Source organism: Neodiprion pinetum, chromosome 5, assembly GCF_021155775.2.
Source record: "Neodiprion pinetum isolate iyNeoPine1 chromosome 5, iyNeoPine1.2, whole genome shotgun sequence".
Lineage (NCBI taxonomy): Eukaryota > Metazoa > Arthropoda > Insecta > Hymenoptera > Diprionidae > Neodiprion > Neodiprion pinetum.
This window is the reverse complement of record NC_060236.1, coordinates 7,706,010-7,731,644: the sequence shown is the minus strand read 5'-3', so window position 1 is coordinate 7,731,644 and position 25,635 is coordinate 7,706,010. Positions and strand designations below refer to the sequence as shown.

The 25,635-nt window shown below is 41.1% G+C and overlaps 1 protein-coding gene across 2 annotated transcripts; it reads left to right on the top strand.

Moving 5' to 3' along the window:
* Window positions 1–2,251: 2,251 nt before the first annotated feature.
* LOC124219240 (zwei Ig domain protein zig-8) lies at window positions 2,252–24,956 on the top strand. 2 transcript variants are annotated; one of them, XM_069136253.1, is made up of 7 exons: window positions 2,252–2,819; window positions 3,267–3,756; window positions 4,047–4,207; window positions 8,206–8,416; window positions 13,823–13,950; window positions 15,515–15,683; window positions 19,619–24,956. In XM_069136253.1, the coding sequence occupies exons 2-7, from the start codon at window positions 3,717–3,719 to the stop codon at window positions 19,720–19,722; spliced, it is 813 nt and encodes a 270-aa protein (XP_068992354.1). In that variant the 5' UTR covers window positions 2,252–2,819; window positions 3,267–3,716; the 3' UTR covers window positions 19,723–24,956. The 2 variants fall into 2 exon arrangements, with proteins under 2 accessions (XP_068992354.1, XP_046482501.1); XM_046626545.2 differs by lacking the exon at window positions 2,252–2,819 and adding an exon at window positions 2,840–2,927 and having other exon boundaries at window positions 3,427–3,756.
* Window positions 24,957–25,635: the final 679 nt, after the last annotated feature.

Here is a 25,635-nt window from a genome sequence, read left to right as displayed (position 1 = left end):
ATTTGTTCCAACATATGGCAATTCAACATATTCTGGCGTTAACTCGGAAAAATCCTGTATTGAAACTGAAATATAAAATGAAATATCAGCTTTTCCACATCGAACAGTGACTTTGGTCCATAAAATTTGAGCTTTTCACCCGGTTAGCGCAGCAAGCTTCAGAGAAGAATCATTCGTCGTTCCTCATTGTAATTACTTTCACGGATTTCCGAAGCTTGCAGTGCGCAGCGGGTGGAAAAGCTTTCTTTAAGGGAGGCGGGCTTCCACTTTCGGTCTCTAACGGTGCACCCTATCATTACGCGTTGTCGGTTTATATGTAATATGCAATTAGGCTGATGGATGCTGCTGTTAACTGACGATGGTAAACACGCGGAAGTTTTGTGCGCTGCACTTGACTTCGGTGAAACGCCGCTGTTGTGTTGAAGCATCAACGCACGCTGAGCAACAAGTTGTGTGGCGCCTATAACTACCGACCTATACGCGCCTTAAGCTCGAATCCTAGGCTGGTCTCTTTATAAGACAGTAACTGAAAGAGGCTGGTCGAGTCTGCGAACGAGCCACGCTCGTAAGCTATAGCAATTCACATACTCGGGTAAACGAAGATTTGCCATCTCATTTTTGCCGTCGGTGCTTTTCCTGCACTACCGGACGTCGCTCTTCCGTATTCACTTTGCCGCAGGCAGCTTGAGTCAGAATTTTTCGTCACACACTGCAAAGCGTTACTTCAGCTATAAGTTGATGATAAAACTGAAGAAATTTCATGCGTACAAAAAGACTGGAGCAAATATACACACCTGAATTTTGACGATGAAAAATATCGATTCGGGTGATTTAAAGATTGACGAAAGGAGGGTGGAAAAGTTTTACAACAATTCGATTCGCAATATTTTTTGCGAAAATTCGCGAAGAATAGTCGGCACAGCGTCTGAATGCCGGTCCGATGTGTCGATCAGCCTTCTTTCATCCCTCGCGTTACTGAGAATAACAGAGAAATGATATTACATGAAAAAGCATTTGAAAGCTGGCTCCGTGTGGGCCTAGATGTACGTTTCTGTGGGTTTGGTATCTTCGTCTGTCTTTTTTTTCAATTTCATGATAAATTCATGAGCCCCGGACGTCCCGCAAAGATGAACGTGAATCTCTCCGAAAAAACGTGTAACAGCTCACCAAGGAAAGAACTCTGAAAATCAAACCTCTGAAAATTTGAAAGCCTCTTATATCCTACATAATTTTACAGCTTTCAGGAAAACGTACATCATAAAATTATCCATTTAAATACAGGTAGTGAAGTAATTTACACCAAGAATCGAGACTCCGTACAGTGTTTTTTTTTTTTTTATATTTCTTGTTACTTTATTCATTTGATAACGGAATATCGTTAGTTTTCAATCGTCCTTAAATGTATTAAACATTAAAGAAATGCTCGGAACATGACGAGATAAAAACTAAAAAGTGCAAGCACTGATCGTGCGAACGCGCGAATGAAATTCGTTGATTCGGTTTCACCGTCAATACGTATAGTCGTCGTATTATATGCCTGAAAGAAAGTAAACCATTGAAAAGGACGATGTAAGAACGACGAAGAGAATTAACACCGCATCACTCCGCAATTTGAACATAGTCCGGAAAGTTTGTACCGCTGCTATTTCCGTTCAATCCGTAAATTACGTTACGAAATGTAAAAAAATTTCTGCCTCATACCCGATACCCGATAAATAAGTAAAACCAGTAGAATTCGGCACCAAGCGCAGCGAATCGCACGGCAATCGAGTGCCGAGAGAGCTTTGCGGTTACTTATTGTTGGATCCGTCGGTGGTTCGTTTTTCTCCTCCGGCCGTTTCCCTGATTTTTAAAATATCTTCCCCCCCCCCTCCCCCCCCGGTGTTATCCTACCCTCGGGGTGTTCCCCTCGGGGTGTCAGGATTCTCGGGGCGAGCTAAGGGCAACTCTGTAACGCGATACCGAGCTGGATGTTGGATTTTCTCTCAGCTTCGTAGTGCACGTACGGGGTGTCCTCCGGTACCCCGTAAGATAAAGGGGACGTCGATGTGACAACCTCGGTCTATGCCGCGACACACATTCGCAGACTTTGGTCCTTCCCTCGCCGACGTATCCTGCACGTATGTATAACGTATTATACTTGTATAGTTGAAACTCGGTGTGCAAGGGGTGGCTGTGTCGCGTCTGCGCGCCGCCGCCGGGGGTGGACCTCGGTTGTGGTACCAGTCTTGACTCAGCCTCCTTCGCGGCAAAGTCTGTGATCATCCGTCGGCCGGATGCGTCTCGATCCTCGATCGCATTACGTATAATATTTTTATCGGGATTAAAAACGGACGGACGTTCCGGCGATTCGTCGAGTGATTATACGTAGCCGGGGTGGAAATAGGTAACGACGCAGGTTTCCTATCGACTCTGTGACTGATTCGTCATCGTCATGATCACCGTGGAGAGACCTCGGGATTATTTTAATTGTGATGGTTAACTTTTAACGCACTGATACGTGATACGAAGTTATGCGTTGACCCCGAGCGTGCGTTAAACGTTCGTTGATTGTGGACGAAAGGGGGAAACTTTTTTCGCTAACGATACGACGGTTAAATTGGATTCGCGGAGAGATGACGCTCGGTGTTTAATGCATCGAAATGACGTTGACGTGATTAAACGAGTGTTTGATAATTAAGTTTTTACTCATAAACTTTAAAGTAACCTTTCGTTGACGGGCGGAACAAAACAGTGAGTGTGGGCGCACAGGGGCGCTGATAATTAGCGTAAAGTGAAGTAAACTTTCAGTGTCGATTACCCAGGATACGTCGGTTATCGTCGGTTTTTTTTTTATTTTTATTTTTTTTTATTTTTCAAAAGAAAAAGGTTTAACCTACAGGATAATCGCAATACGAGTGCAAACGCATTCGGCTCTCTCGACTGAGGTATTATATTTAAATTGATAAGTGTTGTTTAAACTGTATTGTGAAATTAGTGCGTGGGACACGATTGCATCGTGTGCTGTTTTCAACGTCGTTAAAATATCGAGTCAAGAACGCCTGGTATACTCTTTCCAGACTGTTAAATCATAAAAATTTCTTTCAGTTTCTTTGTTTTTTTTTTTCTTCGTTCTCTCAGTTTTTGATGGTGTTCTCTCTAACGAACAAACAGTTTTTTTTACCTTGACGAAAGACTGCGCGTAATAACGAACGAGACGGCGCTCCCCGCAGCGTCGTCTTAGAATTCATCGTAAAGTGTAATAGTGGAAAAATTTTTATCTCAAGGATTCATTTAACTTTACGATATAATACAATTAATGGATTCGGGGATAAAAAAGAAGATCGGATTACCAGTACCGTATATGTATAAGAAGATTCGACAAAGTGTCGCGCCAATGCTTTTAAAGTGAGACGAATTGATTTTTTTTTTTTTTTTCCCCAACAGTGCTTCGAGGGTGCAGTTTTAAAAGCATCGCCCGGGTGCGCTAAAGTGAAATGAGGATTGTACCGGCGATTGGATTGGCCCTGGGGCCAATCCATAGTTAATAAATATAAAAAAGAGATTTCGAAAGTCGAAGAGCTAAAAAAGCTCGCTCGTTGAATATATATATTTATATATATATATATATATATTCAACGACATCATTTTTTTTTTTAAACAATTTTCCTTCCTTCTTACTTTATCCTAAACTACAAAGTACACGCATAGTTTTATTCAACGAATTCAAAGTGAAAATGAGAGGCTCGTTGATCATTTTTTCACTTATATTTGCCGGTAAGTTGTCAATCGTTTTTAAACGTAAATTATTTTATATTCGTTTCAAACGGTTTACGCTTCGAGTTGTTCTGCATTAGGGATGAATGGAAGAAGCAGTTCACTTTGTGTATTTGAAATTAAAGTATCGTTGTTCTGAAACAACCCGAGTAAAAAAATAAAATAATAATCAATTTCTCAGATATACCAGCTCGTACATATTTGATTTTTTATTACGTGTAACACAATGCGTAATAATTTATCAAATCGTTAATCAGACAGTTGAATTTCATATATATATGGGTTAAAAGGTCCGGCCTGGTGTACCGGAGACGACGATGATCGCGAGGACGACTTTGTACCCCTGGATCGCGGTCCTTACTTCGATGTCTTGGCATCGCACAACGTAACCGCACTAGTCGGACAAACCGCGGTCCTACATTGTCGCGTTAAAAATTTGGGCAATCGCACGGTAGGTATAACAATAATCCGAGGGAGGAAATATGAACTTTGACGAAGTTGGACGGTTTTTTCTTTTTTTTTTCCCTTTCTTTTTTCTCCTTCTTCTTATCTCCGAGGGGAATACAACGATCGACAGAATGAATCTTTGGAGAAATCTCGGTGTTCAGTTACGTCAATGAAACAAATCGGTTTGACATTTTGGCAATCGAGTCGATTATACTGGGCTGTTTAAGATTTGATTGAGATATATTTTTTGTGATATTGCTTCGATCGTCTGGTGCGATTCCTCGTCGTTTAAAAGTAGAAAAAAAAAAAATAAAAAAAGGAGCCTCCGCACCCGTTGCGAAATTAGAAAATTGTATCAATAATCAAATTTTTTCAACAATGTTTCGTCCTCCCTTTGCCAAGAGCCGTTTTTCCCTCGTGTACAATTTTTTTCCGACGGAAATCGAAACTTGTCTTTGAAGGTAGAAAAATCTCTGAGAAATTTTCTCCTTTCATATTTTTATTACCATTACTATTATTATTATTATTATTATTATTATTATTATTATTATTATTGTTGTTGTTGTTGTTATTATCGTCATCGTCATTATTATTATTACTATACGAGGTAGCGGCTTCGCGTATAAAGCATCGCACATATCGGACCACCCTCTCAACTCAGAATCGATGAACGAAAATTTAACTTGTAATAATGATCATGCCGTTGAATCAGTTCTGACTTATTTTCTCATTGTGTCGAACAAAGAGAAAAAAAAAACCGAGTTTCTCCCAAAACTATTTACCGGCATACGCAACACAAGGTGCGGCTGAATCTACATTTTATCCAATTTGCAAACTTAACAAGTAGTGGATTCTCTTGACACGCCAACAACGAGACCAATGAGACTCACACCGCTGTTTCCTTTCCATTTCCCGCAAAGTTGACAGAAAGTATATGTATATTCGTCTCGTTGATAACACGGGTCGTAAGAAATAAAATAACGAAAGAAAAAAATAAATAAATAAATAAATAAATCATATATATATATATCTTTTTTTTTGTCGAGTCAATATTTAAATAAATAAATAAATTTCGGTACTATACATCGAATGATAATCAAAATATTCATCTATTAGGTACTTGCAAAGTTTGCTTTCATCTTTTTTTACGTTCATAAACAAGTATCGAAGTTTTTCGTTGCGACGGTGTATAATATAAGCAGCAGGTGAAATAAAAAGCAAACCTTATCTGATAAAATTATTTTTTCCTTTTATCATAGTCAAAGGTGGGAAGAAGTCAAGGTTTCACGCATAGAATCTAAACTCGAAATTCGCGTTGACCGGTGTGATGAAGAGGTGAGAGGAAACATGAAGAAAAAAAAAAAAAAAATAAAAGATAAAGAAAAAAAGAAACTGTCCGACATCGCACGCTCTCCCGGTACAATTCCAGGTAAAAAATCTTGCCCTCTTTCTGTCCGGCCATTATTCGGCACCCTCGCAAAGAAGTCGCAGAGTGTTCTGCAATTCCGTATCGAGATTGGCTATTTGATGTATAAAAAAAAAAAAATTACAAAAAAGAATTTCTTCGCATCAGCTCGTTGTCGCGCTGCGTTAGAAAATCAAAGTGGACGCGTTTAAAAACGGCGTTACACGGGGTGTCAGATACACTCGAGGCACTTGAAAAGCCCCGTATATTTCACCTATGTGGAAACACACGGTGAGCTATATACGGTGTTTTGGAAGCGGGTAAAACCGAATATCGTGCGACAACTGCACCGGACGTTGGTATGTATAGGTATAAAGCGCACTCCGCGTATGTCGGCTAACAATGGATTGGGAATTTGTCGGTAGGCAGAGAGGGGGAGAGAGAGATAAAGATATAGAGGGTGGAAAAGAGAGAGAGAGAGAAAGAGAGGGAGGGAGGGGGGGAGGGGAGGAGGGATGTCGGTACCGGACCGCGAGAATTCACCGATGGAGTATACGGTGGCGGTTGTTATATAACGTCGCTAATTCAGTTGTCAACCGCGTGTAATTTGGCAGTACCCACCTACGCGGTGTAATATAAGGGGCGGTTTTCAACCCCGCGGTAATATAAATTGTCAAGTTTAATCCTAGCATAGCCGCGAGTAGATCCTTTGTACTCGAGACGTGGTCTAAACGGTTTCGACTACTTTTCTCGATCGTGTAAGGATGAAAAAAAAAAAAAAAAAAATAAGAAAACGGAAAAGCTCGCGCTCGAGCTTGCGCCACGGATTTTTGGTAATACACGTATGAGAGCTTGGCAAATGCAGGTATTCGAAGCGAAATTTTCTTTCTCCCTTCTCCTTTATTTTCGTTATTGTTTTTTTATTATTATTATGTGTTTCTATCGCTCACCTTCTCGAGGAGGTCTGCCACCTACAAGGGGTGGAAGAGATACTTTACGAAATAAAATTTTACGAGCCCTCGTTTATCCGTGTAACTTTACTGTACATAAGAGGCAACTTTTCGATACGTATCGTATTATGTTAATCGCATGCTCTCGGATCACACTTCGTTCATGATCGCGTCGCCTTTGGAACTCCTTCTATGAAATATCGCTGCTCGAGCTTCCCGTCGCGTATGTATACATTTTTATAGCTCCCAAGTCTCCGGCGAAATTTTCTTCTTCTTCTTCTTGTTCTTCTTCTTTTTCACCGTGTCTTATTTTTTTTTCTTATTTCCTTTTTTGGTTTTTTTTTTTTTTTCATTTTTCACTCTCTCTCTCTCTCACACAACTACGCCACGCGTGTAACACTTTTAATATCTTATAGAAAGAGTAGAGAAAGTTTGGGAGGACGAACGGTTCGTTTTTTTCTGTTTTCTTTTTTTTTTTTTCTTATTTTTCATTCTTTGTAAAACTTTTTTCAACCGTCGCGGCGTCGTTACGAATCCCGTCAAATATCAAGTCCGAAGGCGACGGTTCGTGATTTTGACGCTCTGCATTGTGCGCGGCGTAACGCGGTTTTTCTCTTATATATAATCTGCAGTCGAAAACTTCGATGACAACAGGGTGCAAGAGGGGGGGTGATAAAAAAATAAAAAATCGAACCTGAGAATCTGAGAAAAAAAATAAAAAAACGATCCATCACTACCTAGATTGGATGACCACAGGTTGATATCGTGCGGATGTAAACCGCCCGGTGAAACTTTCGTCCTGAGTTTTAATTGTTTAATTAACCCTTCTTTAATTGCTTTCGGCGGTAGGCGAGTTCCAGCCCGATATAGAATTCGGTGGAATGTTGCGACGCGGTTCCGGGACTCTTGTACGTACCCACAGCTGCACCTTAGAAAAGTAAGTGGATAACGCGATATTCTCAAGAGTCCAGAGACTGCCGGCGCACATTCGTGCAGTCTTGAGTATTTCGCCTCTCGTTGCCTGGGGGGAATTAATTAAGAGACCTGAGAGGTTCGTTGAGGATGCGAAAAAGGAGACGACGACTCGACGTCGGATGATCTAATATCCCGTCGGCGTTACATTTTTCACGTCGCTTGTATATATATATATGTATATGTATATATATATATATACATATGTATGTATATATTTCCTTACAACACCGTCAGATAAAGTAAGAATATTTACTACCCTCGGCTTCGCTCTGATACCGCGTTAACCGAGAGATCCGCCAATCTTATTCTATACCATAAATAATTCATTGTACCTACATATTTAGAGAGAGAATCGGGTTTGGTGGGTAAGGAAAAAAGGCGTCTCCTTTTCTCCACCCCCATATTCCTAATATATGTAACGGACAGAACGAGGGATGATAAGAAAGCCGTCTTTTCACCAAGGATTTGTTAACGCTGTGAAAACACGGTAATGTCGTTGAAAATCAATGTTATCCCGGCGGAAATTTCAACGGAGTTACTCTTCCTCCTGATCCTTCCTTCATCCTCTGAGTCCCGACAGACTACGACGACCACGACGACGAACTCGGACCGCTGGTGCACGAGGAATACACTAATACAATATTGAACTTGGTTTCGGCATCGAATACACAGGTGTCGTGGGTCCGTCACCGGGATATTCACCTCCTGACAGTCGGCCAGGATACCTACACGGCTGACGGAAGGTTCCAGGCGACACATTTTCCCCAAACGGAGGACTGGACGCTACAAGTCAAGTTCCCGCAGCGTCGGGATTCTGGGACTTACGAGTGTCAGGTGTCGACGACACCGCCGATCGGTCACTCGATGCACCTATCAGTCGTCGGTTCGTTTTGTCGGATGTAATCGATCTCGTCTCATCCTCCGTCTCGTCGCTCTCCTGACTAACGATACGCCGAGGGTCCGTACGCCAAGGAATGGCCACTGACAATGAGAGAAACTTTTAGTTTCGGTTACCGCTCAGTCCTTAAGTATTTTCATTTTTTACCACGATCGAAAAATATAGTTCTGGGTAAAAAATGAAAATTAGTTTTATAGCTGTTACCGGAAAGTCTGGTATCCGTTGCTATTCTTTCTCATTACGATCACTCTTGCTATATTTTCTTGCAACTTTCCTCGTCCCTCGTATTTTCGTAATCCCAACAATATTCAAACGGTTTCTTTAACGATACCTGTTTCACTCAATTTTTCTAGTTACTGTAAGAAATAAAATTATTCTCAGTGGGGAGAGAAAATGACGTCTGCCATTTGGCTGGTGTCTCTCTGTCTCTCTCTCTCTCTCTCTTCCTCTCTCTGTTCCCTGGAAATAGACCTCGGCTGTAGCGAACGACGACATGTGTATGAGTGGCTACTCGGCATGGAATGCCCTCCAATTTTCCTTGGCATTTGTCTAACTTCCACCGAAGTATACGGTCGGATAGGGGAATACGGTGTGTTAAACTCCTTCGGAATACGTTACTCTTTATAGTCGCTGACGGAAGTAATGAGGGCGCCTGTATTACGCTTGCCGTAAAAAAAAATTATGCTATCTCGTCTTTTATCGCGTGCGCAATGATGAGAGGAAAAATAGCGCGCGTGCGTGCGCTAAATAGATTCACGGTGCGGGACGCGCGAGTTTGAAACGAATTGGAAAGCTGCTGTTTTCAGTGACAATTTTTGGGGATTAGGAAATGTTTAACAGCAGGAAATATTCTTTCGGCTAGTCGCGTTGTTCTACCGTCTCGGTAAATCTAGTTATAAGAAATATCAGGGTAATCGAATCGCTGAAACGCGAGGTGTTACGGATAATTTGGCAACTTATTGCGGATAGAGAACACAACGTTTTCATCGTAATCCAGTCTACGTCTTTACATAGTCAATGGGGAATTTAAGCGTTGTTTTGGGCCTGAGGGGATTGGTGGTGTTCTTGCTTGCAAGTTGCTGAGACGTTTCTGGTAGCTCGGAGTTTACTAATTTATTCTCCCGAAAGCTAAACTCGCGTTAAATTAAACGCTGAATCGCTACTACGCTGCTAATTTGAGTAATTAAGAGTCTTGTGACGTAGTCGTGAAGTGAAGACGGATCTACAAGAAATGATCGGAATGAATCACGGTACTGAAATTGTTCCGTGGAATTTCATACGGTGACGACGAATTTCTCAATATGAATTCCGTGGTCGAGTTAATCCCTTCGTACACGCATAAATCAGTATGTATAACACGGATTCGTTGATTCTTCAAGTTGAGCACGATCTTAAAACAATGTTAAAAAGCTGTGAATGCAGAAGCGAATCACATGAAACTCACTAAAAGCTGTATCTTTGTAACAGAGAAAAAATCTTGAATTTCAATAAATTTCAACCAAAAAAGCGCTAATCGTGATAATTACAGTTCAATTTAATTATTGGCTTATGTTTTTTTGGTGCTAAAACGTTCCATTTTAACGAACCATGACTAATCTTGCTTGATAAGTAATTTATCGAGGGTAATTTTTTTTTTTATTACAAATTATAAGTAACAAACTTGTGTTGATTTATCAAAAACCGTCTCCATGTAGTCAATTGGAAATGAAGCGAGCCCTGATGTATTAAAATCGAACAAGTTGTACGATACTGGTATAAAAAGCGGAGCAATTGTGCGAGGTATCTGACGCAATGATGGAAATTGAACAATCGGGTGTTTAATCTTTTCCACTTCGGCTTAACTTTTTGATTTTCACGGACATCTTGACTTTTTCACCCTGACTTTAATAATGCATCGTTGAATCGTGATTGCCGTCCTATTTCAACTCCGCCCAAAATACCTGCGTGGGTTTCTCAGAGGCTTGTGTATGAAATTTCCGCTCAGCGTGACGTCCGGGGTTTTAGGGGAGGGAAAATGGGTGTGAAATTTAGTTTTAAGGATTGCGAACCCCTTGCGAGTTTGAGATACTGTAAATTTGGCCTAGCCTGCAGGAGCGAAAGATCTGCAAGAAATAGACATTCACACTCTGTTAACTTGCGTTTTTCCTCTTCTGCAAATGACCGCTTTCCTTTGGGACAGCTGACGGAACGACTGACGGAACCGACCGCTGTTGAACGCGTGAAGTAAAACAGCAGTCGCTTTTTTTCCTCTTAATTTTCAGCTTCTACGTCGCTCGTGGTACCAAGTCGTTCGTTAGGGTATAAGACATGCGCTCGAGGAAAAGAAATTATTTTATAAGGAAAAAGACCGCCTTTTACTTTCACGATCAAATAAAATTAAAACGCTGGAGAGCTGTCTACTTGAGCGAAAATTTTTAATCACATTGAGACTGGAATATATTTTTGGCCAATGTACGACGTTCCGTTGTTGAAACTTCGAGGTAAAAATTACCGGTTATTGAGGTGGTGAGAAAGAGAGAAAAACACAGAGAAAGAGAGAAATCGCGAGAAAAGTTTGGGCGCTTGTCGTTTGGTGTACTTGATATATACCTGTCGATATGTGTGTGTGTATATATATGTATATATATACACATACCTGTTATACCTGAACTTTACAACGGATTTGAAATTATTCAATACACCTCGGCCGTAATGTAATCGAGAAAGTTTAAGAATCGTTGGTATTGCACGTCTTCGTTTTCTCGTTCCGTGTGTGTATGTATAAGGTCGACACCAACGCTCAGCCAGAAAGCGTAGGAGATATCCCAGGGGTTATATATTCTGCCAATTCGTTCTACTTTGCTAGAATCTATACCGAGGCTGCAGTATACGTACGACTACTACGAACCATCCACCTTCCTTCTTCGGTTATATACCTTATACCCATAGAAAGTACGCTTCTCGTATACTTTGTTCGCAATTTTAGTACCAGGCAAACTTTGAGCAGCTCATCGGAGAAAACTTTGTACAAATAGACGGTCCCCTTCTACTCCTATTGTTGTTGCTGATACTGCTGATGTACGATAGTTTTGTGTGCGTTAGCATGAGCAAATAACGCGAAAGCGATACATTAACGTTAAGACAGTTGAGACCGTCTATTCCTCTTCCATTTATTGCAGATCATGCGACGTATAAACTCCTTTTCTTCCTCGCACAAAGTCCCTTTCTTCATATTATTCGTCCAGAGAGTTTTAATATCCTACACAAGTATTTCTTCGACCATAAGAGAGTTCGAGTCACTCCCTCGGAGACAAGTCGACACTCCTTCTCTTATATTGTAACATTTTGAAAAGCGAGATGAACTTCAGAACAAGGCTAGCCGGGAATGCCGAGAGACCTGACCGAGTTTGAGAGGTATTGAAAGAGGTATTGTCAGTATCCGAGAACAGACCACACTACAGTCCCTTACGTACACACACTCGATGCCCGCCCGAGAGGAGGAGTGAGTGTAGGTCGAGCATCAAGGCGGGTGATCCGATAAAACTTCCCCTGTTTCCCATCGCCGATAACTTTCTGTCATCCATACGTGTTCGGTAAATTGTCACGATCAGTGATGCTCAGTTTCGAGGTGAGGAACTGCCCGTTTTAATGCGAGAAACAAACCAGATGAAACGAACTGACCCGTCCCTTTTGTTCTCCACGCGCTTGTGTTATACCATGCAGCCAGAGTAGAGAGAGAGAGAGAGAGAGAGCGAGCAGAAGCACGGGCGGAGCTTATAAATGTAATTTTATTGACCAAATGAAATAAGTAATAAACGTCGACTCGCTGAGTCGATAAAGGTACCTAGATTGGAACGGGACAATATCCATACAGTTTTCTCCTCGCCCATTGGGTTTCACACTCTGTCTTTTTCCCGCGAATACTCCAGCAGCGCATCTCTTTCTCTCGTTTCACCTCGCGGAGCTGGATTTCACAGTCGAACGTACATATATCGCTTTGTAACGCTTGCAATTTAATTTCGGTCCCAGCAAACACAGACACGCACACGCGGACATTCGCCGTGGCTGATTGGGAGAATGAACTTTTTACAATCGGAAATAAATCCGATGAATCCGAACGCGGACATTCCGTATTGGGATTTGTTCTATAAAAACCGTTTCTGTTCCTCTTTCTTCCAAAAGAATTCGCTCAAAATTCATCCTGCAACGTATAATCAGCGATTATCGCATGCAGTTACCGGCAGTTACCGGCAGTTATCGACAGTTGCCGGCTGTAGGTACAGCTCCTGGAATTAGTAAACTTGAATTGCATTTTTTTTCTTCGAGTTCAGATATTTTGTCGAAAGAAATCTCAATATATGTATGTATAGTGTATAATTTCCCCTCTTCTTCGCACTGCATTATAGGTATATATTCGAGAGTTAACTTTTCCGAAGATGCAGCCGTATGCTGCTGAGGCGCCTTTCAACTTTATATACTTAGTTCTGAATTGCACGAGTATAAGCTCGCTTCATCGATTCGACTATATCCGAGAATATCGGGACAGTTAGCACTGCGAACGGAAATCTGAGGGTCCGCCTCTCTCCTCCAGCTATTTGTAGAAGTTCGCTGACGTTACGTACAGGCTATATATGCGCCGTGTAGGTTGTTTGCTAAACCGCCTCTATAAACACGTTGCCTGAATAGCAAGTTTGACTTTGGAATAAATCACTACCAGGAATGCGTACAGATATAGTTTGCCGCAGGTTGTTACCTTAGGAATTCAGAATCACCGAATTTTCTACGTTTTTAAAATGTGAGAATTTCGGGAATTTTCGCACTCTGGGAAACGATATGTTTAGTATGCTGTCTTACATTGAGATTTTCAGGACTCTGGATCATGGTGCCTGTGACGTATAGTTCCATCTAATAAACCTCTCTCCATTCTGATAACGGTTGGTTGTATTGCCAGTTTTATTAGTGAAATTCAATAACAAAAGATACATCTGGCGTATTTTTCATTTTAGTTGTCCTGCTCTGATGAAGTTTGAATGATAGGATCTTGTACATGGATCCAATCACGTGAATGGATCCATTATAATCCGAAGAAATAGTGTACTAAAATTAAATTCGGTGAAGGAATGACCATTAGATGTAACTATACATCAGAATCTTCATATTTTGGGCGAAAAAAACACCTGCAGAAGTTTCAGCTGAATCCATTATTCGGAGACCTGATAATTTTCATGTCAGTAGGCGTGACGAGGTTGAAGGGTGATGAGGTTTTAAGAAAATTTGATGGTGCGGGCCACCTTAAAATTGGGAAGTCTTAATCAGGAGAGCGAGTGAGATACACAGAGAGTGGGAGGAAGGGATGAGAGCCCGTTAATTAACCCTACGTCTGGTCTGTGTATTAAACATCGATTGGATCAGAGCCGGTGACGACAATTATCGGAGGCCCGGAAATGTACATAAACCGTGGGAGCACAATGAACCTCACCTGTGTGGTCAGACACAGCCCGGAGCCACCGCCAGTTATCTACTGGACGCACGAACACAAGGTTTGCATTCGAATTTCAAATTTACTAGGCGGCCACAATGTTGGTTGGCTAAGCCAAGGCCTCTGCAGTCCGGCGATAGATCAACAAACGCAAGACTCGTTGATGTCAAAGGACTACGAGGTACTCGGGCTCCCTGTAAACGCTGTGCTGATTTGATTTGATTCCCGCAACCCTTTGCCCCCTTCCTCATACTCGGGATTTTCTATCACCATTCAGACGTTCAGAGACCCTCCTTTGAACGGTACAAGGGATGCAATAAGTGACTCCTTTTTTCCTTCCATGATCATACCTCCACGAATTCACAGCTCGTGGTGTTTCATCCACTCCCTTATATCACGATCCGCAAAGATTTTCAAAACTGTAAACTGTTTCACCCAGTGAGATAATAAGTAAGATTTGTGTCGTTTCAAGGCAAAGAGCAACTGCGAATTGTTTTTTTGTTTTCTTCTTCACACGCAAGTCTTTTGTTTGTTAAATTGTGCGTGTAACGTGCAAAAATCGCGATTAAATTGTTATCCAACACTTGCATTTTTTTTCAACTGTCTACAAATTTGTTTCACAGAGATCGTACGGTATCCCGTGTGTAGTTGAATAATAGAAACACGCTCGAATGAATACGGGCGTTGAAATTACTCTCAGCAATTTAGCACCGTGTTCTCGCCTGTAGTTCGTATTGTATTATAGATATAGTAACGAGTTTTGATATATAGATGTGAAATATCGTTCCCACGTACCCGCGTATAATGGGTTTGACAAATTGTAAATTGGAATTTTTTAGCGCAGGAAATAATTGAGCGGCAGCAGTTTCTAAACCGTTGTGTAAATAATTTGATGCTCACATTTGCTCAACATCGGCATTAAAACTCCGCGTAGCCCGGTTAAAAATTCTATCGATCGATCGGTCAATACTTAGTCATAATTTTCGATAAATCTCGAGTATAACGGCAATTTGACGCGCAGCCATCATCCACGGCAAATGGAGTCTCCTGTAATACGCCACGCTTTGATTTACGAGCTCAAGTCAGGAAACACGTTAGATCGACGGATGTCCAATTATCGTTATCGGTCCAAAGATGGCTGACTAATGCGATGATGTGCTTTGAGCTGCGCGGACACACCCGGCGCAGAATCATCGATCACCTCTGTGAACCAGAAATAAGTGAAAAATTGAAATATAAGAAACCGGTTCAATTCGCGATCAATACGACTCGGTAGGACCAGGTACACAAGGAACAATTTCCGCGATAAGAAAGCTGCAGGCGTCTCGCCGCGGCGAACAGTTCGCGCGGGAAATTTGAACGCAGTCAAGTGTGCACGGGGCCAGATATCGGGTGGTCAACGTTGGTGCAGCTTCGTTTTCTTGGCGACCAGACTCTACGATGCGGAGATTAAACTCGCGAGCCAATCTCGGATCGCAGCCTGCGCCGTTTTTCTCGTTTCTGTTCGTCGCCCCGATAATATCGGACGTGTGATCTTGCGGGCCACGTCACGTCGCCTTCCCTTCCCTTCTCTTTCTTCCTTCAGCTTCACCCTTTCTGAATTAATCGGAATTTCTGACTTGCAGGAAATCAATTACGACAGTCCTCGTGGCGGGGTTTCCGTAATCACGGAGAAGGGAGAAATCACCACGTCCTACCTCCTCGTCCAGAGGGCCCAGCCTGCCGACAGCGGTCGCTACACGTGTCACCCCAGCAACGCGAACACCAAAACGGTTCTCGTCCATGTGCTCAATGGTAATTGTGTGTTACTATGAAATCAGTAATATTAAATTAAATTCTGCGTTAGCTTAGTATTATCAAGGCAGCCATTGGCAGTGTGTGAGAAATCATTTAGGATTACTTATGTTTTTTACACTTCGTAGATCATTGTTGGACTTTCAGAAGGGTCGTTATTCTCATTGCGTACGTAGAAGTCGTGGTTCTCTTGAAAGCCTCTGCTCGACAATTGCAACTCGTCTAGTTTGTATGCCAACTTCGGGAAAATGTTACTAGCATGGTAGGCAGAGCGACCGATGCGTAGTGGATCATTCTCGATGGGTTGACTGTCACTAGTCAACCGATCGATTCTAGGGAATTTTTTTTTGCCAGGAAAAGTTTGCTTGAGGCTGCGAGAATGGATGTCAGTGAATCAAAATTAAACAAGTTAGCTTCAAGAGAGCTTCTTGGTATATATTACACGAATTGCTGGAATTTTTTAAAGGTTTTTGAATTGTTTCACGTCGGAGGTTCAATTTTTATACACTTTTTTCTTCGACTCACTGTTGGCGAAAAAATCGCTTCAACTGTAAAAGTATGAACGTCTTTTAACGTCGACACCAGACTCAACAGCAAACTTCATCATTTCCCAAAGTTTGGTACGATTTCCTTACTCAAGATTAAAAGCTGTGTTAAACAGAATTTTTATTTATTCAGTTTTTACTCCGACATCCTCTTGACTACAAGGCTTAATTTAATTCTTCAGTAACTACAATTTGATCGATTTTTTTATCAATCGCGGAGGGATCGCAGTCGTTTTTATCGTTGCTTTGAAACGACAGTGAGATGTTTTTATTTCTACAAAATTGAAGTTGGTAACGTTAACGTATCGGGACGTTTGAATAATAACGAATTTGAACATATTTTTTTCGTTCTACCCTGCAAAACAAAACTGAAATTTCACATAATAAAAATATGACCCTTACATCTCGTGGTAATTGACATTGCATTAAATAGTCCACGTGTAAACTAAACCGTGTATTATTTTATAGTTTGTATACCAATTTCCACCGATGCAAATATACGCTGTGTGCAATTATTCCATGTTATCAGAAATATATTCCTCATTCGAAATCGGCTCTCGATGTATGTATTTTACTATTTTTCTTTTTAAATTGGCTCGGATATTTGATTTGACGAAACATTTCGCCGCAGAGCAGTTTATTTGAAAACGTTGATGTTGACAGATGAGTAAAGGAGAAAAAAAAAAAAAAATTAAATTTCACGTTGCCGTATGGTTTGTGTGAGCAAATATTTTTCTTCGGCAAAATGTTTAATACGCTTGCATAGTTTTCGCCTGTTGACCGAATCGTGCTCGGTGGCATTAGGAAATTCTAACGCGACAACGCGAGTGTATTTCGTAATTTTTCCAGTTAGTTCAAAAACGTGCAACGTACGTGTATCCAAGTTTTGCAACCTTGCAGTTTAAGAGGCGAGTCCTTATGCTCCAGTTATTCCGTTAAGTATGTGCTTTTCTTTATTATCCAATTTGTTAGACTTTCACGTTCTGCTCAAACGCTGCGGGTTCATTCGAGTATTAAAATTGAATCTATGATACTCGCTTTCATAATTCTCGTCGAGAACGCGACCGCGTATATTTCATTGACGATCGAAGAAAAATTCCGTACCTTATATACTCTCCATAATAACGTTATACCGTGCAGCTATACTGTCTTTCATATTTATAACCAGCTGCAGTTACGGAACTTTATAACACGGGGATCATACGTGAATAGAGTGGGACTCGCTTCGCCGAGTATATTTTTCTACCCTTTACTTTTTCACAACCCTCTATTTTCATTCCCTACCCCGTTTTATGCGTTTCTTCGTCTTGTTCGCGGTAGCCTTGAAAAGCGGATCCTCTTTCCTCTCGCGTCGCGGGTTTCTTATCGTCACTCTTTGAGAAACCTATTCGCAATTGAAATGTCCGGAAATGTGTAGGTATATGTTGCAGAGAAGGAGAATAAGAATAAAAAATAAAACACCGTCTTTGTGGACATTCGTATACACAAGTTCCGGCCGGAAAGGAGCGGGGAAAAACGATGTACACATATTTTTTATCGCGAGGATATACTTTACACACACACACACACACACACAACGGTAACAACTCTAAGCTGTTGTGTCAGCGTGTCAGAATTAATAGTGAAAAATGTAGAAAAGGCGACGAAGAAAAATTACCGAGCGTCCCCGAATCAGCCATGCATGTTTTTCTTTTTGAATTCGCGTTGATGAATACATTATCAATTCGCTCTTTGATACTTTAATTTTACAAACGATTCAAATCCAATCAACTACATGTTTTAGGATCTTGTCACACACCGTGATACACGCTGTTTTTGAAACGGAAGAAGAGAGGGAATAAAAATTATAACAAGTTACAAGCTCGAAGTTTGTATCGTTAAGCTAACGTAGCGTCAAACGAAATTACTATATTTTGCAACTTCAGAATTGCCAGAAATTCAGTAAGACGTCAGCCATAAAGGCTGGAATAAAGCAAAGCGTACTTTCAAACTAATTCTCAAGTTGCCAAATAACCGGGGTGGCCACTTGTCTGGAAAATCTGGGAAACCGGGAAATTTCAGGAAACATTGTTTCACGGTATGGGAACGTCTGGGAAATGTCAGAGAATTTTAGCAACTGCTCGCAGCTGTTCTTGAAGAGTACACGGAATATGGTGTTCAATTTAATCACTAAATTTTTCAACTGTTATTAACAACGCGTATAACTATTGGCAAGATCTTCTGTTTTCATCATTGAATTTCAACGAATTTCAATGTTTTTATCAAGAATGTCTAATTTTTTCTATCGAAGTGCGATACGTCGGAGCAAGTATTAGAGAAAAGGTGTGTTTCACCGAAGCAATTGAGACGTCGATATCATTCGAAATCGTTTCGTAATCTCCGAAATCACCCTGAAATCAGTAATATTAAAATAAAATTCCGCATCAGTAATCGTCGAGAAAATCTCTTTTTGCAGTATTAAGAAATAACGTGTAATCTTAGAAATCATGCAGAACCACGTAATCAGAGTAAAATTTATTCGTCAATTAATCTCGTAACGAAATACGTAATCACGGTGTTAACTTGTGCTCCGTTGAAAGATCCTTTGACTCGTGAAAACAAAGTTAATTAATTGTAAGTTAGGAAATTTGCAAAACTTAACCGAACGGCGAGGTCGAGGTAGCTGTTTCAAAAAAACGTGTACCACAAACGTCACAAGCCTCGTTTTCAGAACAAACCCAATAACGGAAGCAGTTCTGTACCAATAAACACGTCTAGTCCAGACAATCAGACCTAGTTATAACTTGTAACAAAAGCGCGTTCGAACAGTGCAAGAAGCTGAATTATACGTACGGGTATTGTTAATCCAAGGAGTTTCTCATCCGGTACAAGTTATCGACTATACACGTTACCCGCGATACGGGATGAAATAATGTTGCGTTTAATTTCTGGCGAACATACGGACCCTCAATCCCCGCAGTGTAGGAGAGTTTCCGGAATGCCGAAACGGGAACAGAACGGAACCCGGGTAACAACAATTACATTGACGTGGATAAAGGGGTTGAACACGTTACACGAGGCGGGCACAAACACAAATACTGACTTATACGAACGCAGGCGAATCGCTCTCCGACAGAGGTCGAGGCCTTATACGTGAGCATCTGGAAGCCCGGGTTAAGCCGGACGCCGCTTGCGTGGAACAATGGTCTTATTAAATCGGGCACATATCCATAGGGCGAGGGATTAGCCCTGTTTGGATTGGCCCAAGCCCGTCGGACTTGATCCCCCATCGAAAAGGTGCCCTCGGTGCCCACCTTTCGCCCCGGGGTGAACCTGACGATGATCGAGGCATCCTTTCACCTTCGTCATCCTAATTAGCATCCTCGCAATTAATTCACCTTTTACTTCCAGGTGAATATCCGGCCGCGATGCAGCACGGCGGGCAGCTCAAACTCGCAAATCCACCCTTCGTCATATTCCTCGCATCTCTACTGGCGTTTTTAAACCTTCACTGATCGCCGTTGTAAAATTACACGTGCGTCGGTACATCGTATACACACACACACATATATATATATATATATATTATTATATCGTTGTGCACGCTGTTGGTAATCATTTGTCAATGATTTGCTACGAACGTTACGGTGTGTCGTGAAAATTTGGTAATATTAGCCTGATTCGCGTGTAAAAAACAATTTCAGAGGGTTCAAATTTTGTGTTCGGAAAATGAATGATCTCGAATTTGTCGTTATACGTACTGCGAAAAGTCAATGTTTTGAACTCTTGATTGTCAATACCTTTTAGCGCGCAGTTTTTACGACGAATTTTTCCAATCTAACGATCGGGAAATAAAAAAATCAAAAATATATCGATATCAAAATTTTCTACCCAACAGCGTGTATTATTATTGCGATTATCATGATTATAATTGTTATTGTTTAAAATATTTAGACTACTTCGTTGTTTTTCAATCACGGTCGCTGTACTATCATATATATATATATTTATCGTTGTTATCATGTGATCAATTTCGACTGGGATCTCCTTAAAAATCGTGTTTTTGTTCCTTCTCCGTAACGTGCGGTTAAAGGGGGGTGGTGGTGGGGTTGCTTCGTTCTAAATCGTACCTACGACGCGTCGAACGACGTGCACTGAGAGAAATTTTTAGTTCCGGTTACCGCTGAGTCCTTGACTATTTTCATTTTTTACCAAAATCGAAAAATATAGTTCTAGGTAGAAAATGAAAATTAGTTTTATAGCTCTTACCGGAAAGTCTAGTATCCGTTACTATTCTTTCTTATTACGATCACTGTTGCTGTATTTTCTTGCAACTGTTGCTAAACTTTAACGCTCGTGCAACGATAAATTGACGTTAAAGCCTTGTCTAACTAAAAAAGTAGAGTAAACCTCAGAAACTGATTTTGCGTTGCAATAACCAAAAAAGGATCGACGATAGCGCAAAATGGTTAAGCGTACCTCGTTTATTCCTAATTCCAACAATATTCGAACACGTTTTTCAACGATACCTGTTTTACTAAATTTTTCCAGTTATTGTAACAAATGAAATTTTTCTCAGTATGAACAACGATAGAAATACACTGTGCACAGGGTTTGTAATTCTGGTAAATTCTACGATTATCCGTTGCGAATAAATTCGTTATTACAGTCCGCGACTCGAGATTCATGTAAGCCTGATTCCGAATGACGAAATACATACATATACATGTATAACCTCGCGGGAAAACGTACGTATAAGATGCAGAGGTGAGTTTTTTTAAGGGAGTGATAAGGCGCCCCTGGAAGTCTCGATAAGACCGTGTGTTTTTTTTACCAAACCCGCGCCCCTCAACCCCTTATTCCTTCGATATCCCTGGGCACCGGTATAAACCCTCCACCCTCGTTCGACGCCCCTTTCTTCTCTCTTTCCGGCCGTCTTTATCTCCGGCCGCGCTACCGGCACCCTTGGCTCCGCAACGCTATCTTAGATCTTCTGCAAAGACGGGCCTACCTACCACCTGACGCGAGTAATATATCTCCTTAGGGGTGCGCCCCCCGGGTGTAAATGTTAATATATATGTATATGCATGCCTCGGGCCTTGCGAGTGTTGGTCGAATTCTCCGCGTCGCTTGGTTGGCCCGCGGCTTTATACCTCTGCTTTGTATACGCGTATGTACATCCGGCTGGATTATATACCCTCAACTACACGGGGTGATCCGAGTTACGACGGAGGGGCTTTATCCCGTGCCAAATTTTAACCTATACGATTTTTCACCGACAAGATATTATCGTCATTATTATTATTATTATTATTATTATTATTATCATTATTCATACTTTACAATTACCACTCGTTCGTTTTTCCTCAGAATATCTGCAACTTTTCTTTTTACGTTGAAGCGTTTCGCTCTCTGTGATATCTCGTTTCGTTAGAGATTTAATAAACCGTATTATGTTGGATTAAATTTTACTCGATTCATTCGAAATGTATTTCCAAACAAATGTTCACGGTTCTTTGAACGATGTGGAAACCGTATGATATTCGTTACTACGAGTTAGTTGATTTCAAGTAGAACAATCGGAAGATCTACAAATCCGCGGATACTTTTTACAAATCTTAGCAGAATTTCTTTCCTTTCGATTATTATATACGTATACATATACACTGTAGAAAGTCCGGATAATCTTTGGTAATACGACGGGAGAATCGGTTGAAATTTTGTTATTCAACTGCGGTGGGAGAAAATTGTATTGTTTTTTTTTTCGCTTTGCAGGGGTTGAGAAAAGCGTATTTTCAAAACTTCTCAAATTTGTTGTGAACGAATAAAAATACGCGGGAACCCCAACCGCCGATCTGTACAGCGCCGTGCGTCAATGTGCGGTGGAAAAATTCCACTCTTTGTGATTAGAAAGTTCACTCGACTGCGGGAGAGAAAGAGAGGAGATACAGAGAAAGAAATAACAGGATAAGAAAAGAGAGAAACAAAGAAAAGGAAAGGAGATTCCCAATAAGACGTGGATTCAGATTCCCCTCCGCATCCAGTATACCTACGCTTCCGTATACCTACGTAAAAATCTGAAAAGTATAAAGCTTTTCTCCACTCCCCGCATAATCCGCGACAGAGCTACGCTGCTCCTGTTGAAAGCAAGGGACCATTCACTTGGAAATCAAATCAGCGATTTCAATTCGTTAAATTTGATTCCCTGTGCACTGATTCATTTCCATTAATTTCCAATGACGACCCTTGGCGATTTCCAATGATTTCTGAATCGGATGGAATAACAGGAAGTCACAACACATCGTTGGAGATCACTTAGAACGCTGTGAAATCATTGGAATGGAACTCGGTAAATTGCGAATGAACGAAATCAAATGACGAGATAGAAATCAATAGAAAACATTCGACATCGATGTTAACGATACGTTGAAACCGTTCGACTTTATAACCAGTTCAAGCCCTCAGCTCAGCAATTTCAATTATTTCCAATGCTTACTTGCGATTTCTTCAGCGCTGTCACGTGCTTTCAAGCGATTCGCAATCGATTTCCACCGATTTCGCACACCTGAAACAATTCCTCCCGATTCGAAAAGACATTCAAGTAATTTGAGTTCCTCAGACTCGCAATCGGACTGTTCCAACAGTTAAAGTTATCACTTCCTCGAGCGAATAGCCCCTCGACCGAGAGTGACCGATAAAGTTCTCGGTCGTATCTTTGGCTCGGAATCTTTCGAGTATCTCGTATCGCCCTTCCGGAGGGGTGTTTTCGCCCTGTTATCTCAGAAATTTCATTGCACTCAGCCCTTCGAAATTAGAAGGACACTCGGAGCGGGCCGCTCGTCGGCTCGTCAGCGTTTGTATAATCGGTGTGCGGAAAGCGCGTCGGTGTGCTTCGCCTCACGTGCTAACCCGACTTAAGGGTGGGGTAGCTTAAGCCGGTCTAACCAGGGGCCAGATAAGCACGAGGAAGGCAACCTTCGCACGCTATTCCGTATAGCTAATAGACCCATATACATAAATCCACATCTAAGTGCAGTTTAGCGTATAATGGCCGAAGGTACGATTTCTTCCCATTAATGCCCCCGCCGGAGTGGATGTTCCTGTACCGTTCCTTCTTCCTGTTCCCGCACTCACGGAGCAACGTGCCCACTTCCAGGGGCTGTAATCGTTAAAAATATTAGGCATGCTCTCAAGAGGGTCGCCGCTCCGGCCGACGATGGGTCAATCGGGAAAACAGCCAGACGCAACGACCTTTTCGGATAATTTTGATAAATTGACCGTGATGATCGACGGGCGAGGCTTGGGTTTAAGTGAAAAAAAGTAACGGGGAATCTTATATATATATAATATATATCACGCAATTTGTCATTTTCACGACATCTCAGAAAATCCTGGCGAATTATTATTGTACTGCTATTATTACGTTATCAACGAAACGATCAATTTTTCCAACATTCGCGTCGGACGTATTTGGGAGAAAATGGGACTTAAATTGCAAACCTGACGTTGCGTTCAATGATCGAGAACAGACAACGAAGTTCATTTAAAATCTTTTCAATTCGTCATTTATCGATTGTTACATCACGCATAATGTATTCTCGTTTTCTGTTTGAAATCAATCAAAATTAAATTGTTGTTCGAATTAAGTTTTACGATACAAGAGACGAGAGCAAAAAACAAAAAAAAAAACTTGTATTTATACAGTTAAGGAGATAAATATCTGTACCTTATACCTAAAACTGCAAATTGCAGGAAATGTACAAGAAGTTTAAGACCGACAAAGAAATAAAAACCCGTATAATATAATCAAACTGTAATGTAATAATTTGTAAATATTGAATATTTCGACATATACAAGGAACTAGGATAACGAATGAGAGGATAAATTATATTGTACAAGATTAAAATAAATATAATAAATGTGATTGTTATAACGGATGGCCGGAAAGCAATTGTTACGAAAGATTTTCCCAATCGATCCTGCAGTTTCTCCCGTTATATTCATTATTCAAATAATCCGTTCTACATTTGGCAATAATCTCGAGGATTAACAATGAAATGTTTCCGGCCGACCGATATACTACATTGTATTAACGTTATTATGCAGATTGAATTCCAAACGACTGCATGATCCGTCGTCTGTTAAAATTTAACGCGAACGCGCTGCGTTCCCAGAATGGCTGTTCGCCAGGGCGACCAATCGTCATAAATGTGTGACCTTAAAAATTTTGACAGTTGTCGGTGGCGGTTGTGCTCGATTCGCTAGAGTAAAAAATTTTGAGGTCAGAGACAGTTGGTCAACCTGGCAAACAGTTGCTCTCGGATCGCAACGCATGCGCGTTGAATTTTATCAGATGACGGACCATGCGGTGGTTAGGAATTCACTCGGTGTAATATAATTTGAAAATCGGAATATAGAATAAGGGTATAATAAAAATACACATCCATATTATATTATATAGAGTTTAGCCGGATACATGTATATTACATTGTATATCGTACCTAAAATTTAATGGTATTTCGGTGTACACTGTACAATCGCACGATGTGTCCGCTGTTGCATCATGGGCCGGTGACGAGGAAACGGCACACATGCGACGTACGTATAACGAGGAGCAACGCAACGCGATGCGAAACGAGGCCAACAAGGGACAAGCGACAAGGGAGCAACTCAGAGAATAATTAATGGGTGATTATAAACGGTACGAGTTGACGGAATAAAGCTGTATTACGTACGTGTTAAAACTGATGAATTGCTTTATATTTTCTCTTCGTAAATAATTTATCACGCATCTGTACAGTTCACACTATCACGTCACATTCGCCTCGCGTTTCATCGTCAAACCTTCGCCAGTCCAAGGCAGTATTCACAAGATTCTCGTAATCGTATGGATAATTCCGATCTGGACGATCTGAGCTTTTCATGTATGGAAAGTGGTATTTGGAATTTTACGAACAACGCAATTCTTGCTTGAGATTTATTTTTCAACGATACTTTCATTTCTAACTTATTTCAGCCAGACCGTTTCTTTGCCCGATTTATGTCGTGGTCATATCTCTTCCTTTCATCCATCCATGTCAAGCGATTTCAGGTGAAGAGAGTCCATCAGTCATTGTTCAACTCAGTGGCGCGATTCGAACAATGTACGTAATGATAATTTGCGTCACTTCTGACTTCACCTCGTCTAAATAAGCTACCTACGTTTATCCTAATCCTGCGGTAAACCAGAAATGAGTACCAGCCAACTGAGTAAGCTCAGGCAGCTTTTCCACGTAGTTCGCGGATATTCGTCAAGATTAATAAACGTTTGTGCCTTCGCTGAAGCAAGGAGCCCGGCAATTAACAACAAAAACACTCATTTAAACCTACAACTGAAATGATTTGTGGTGAACAAGTTTAGTCTGAATTTCGAAATTTACCGTTTAAA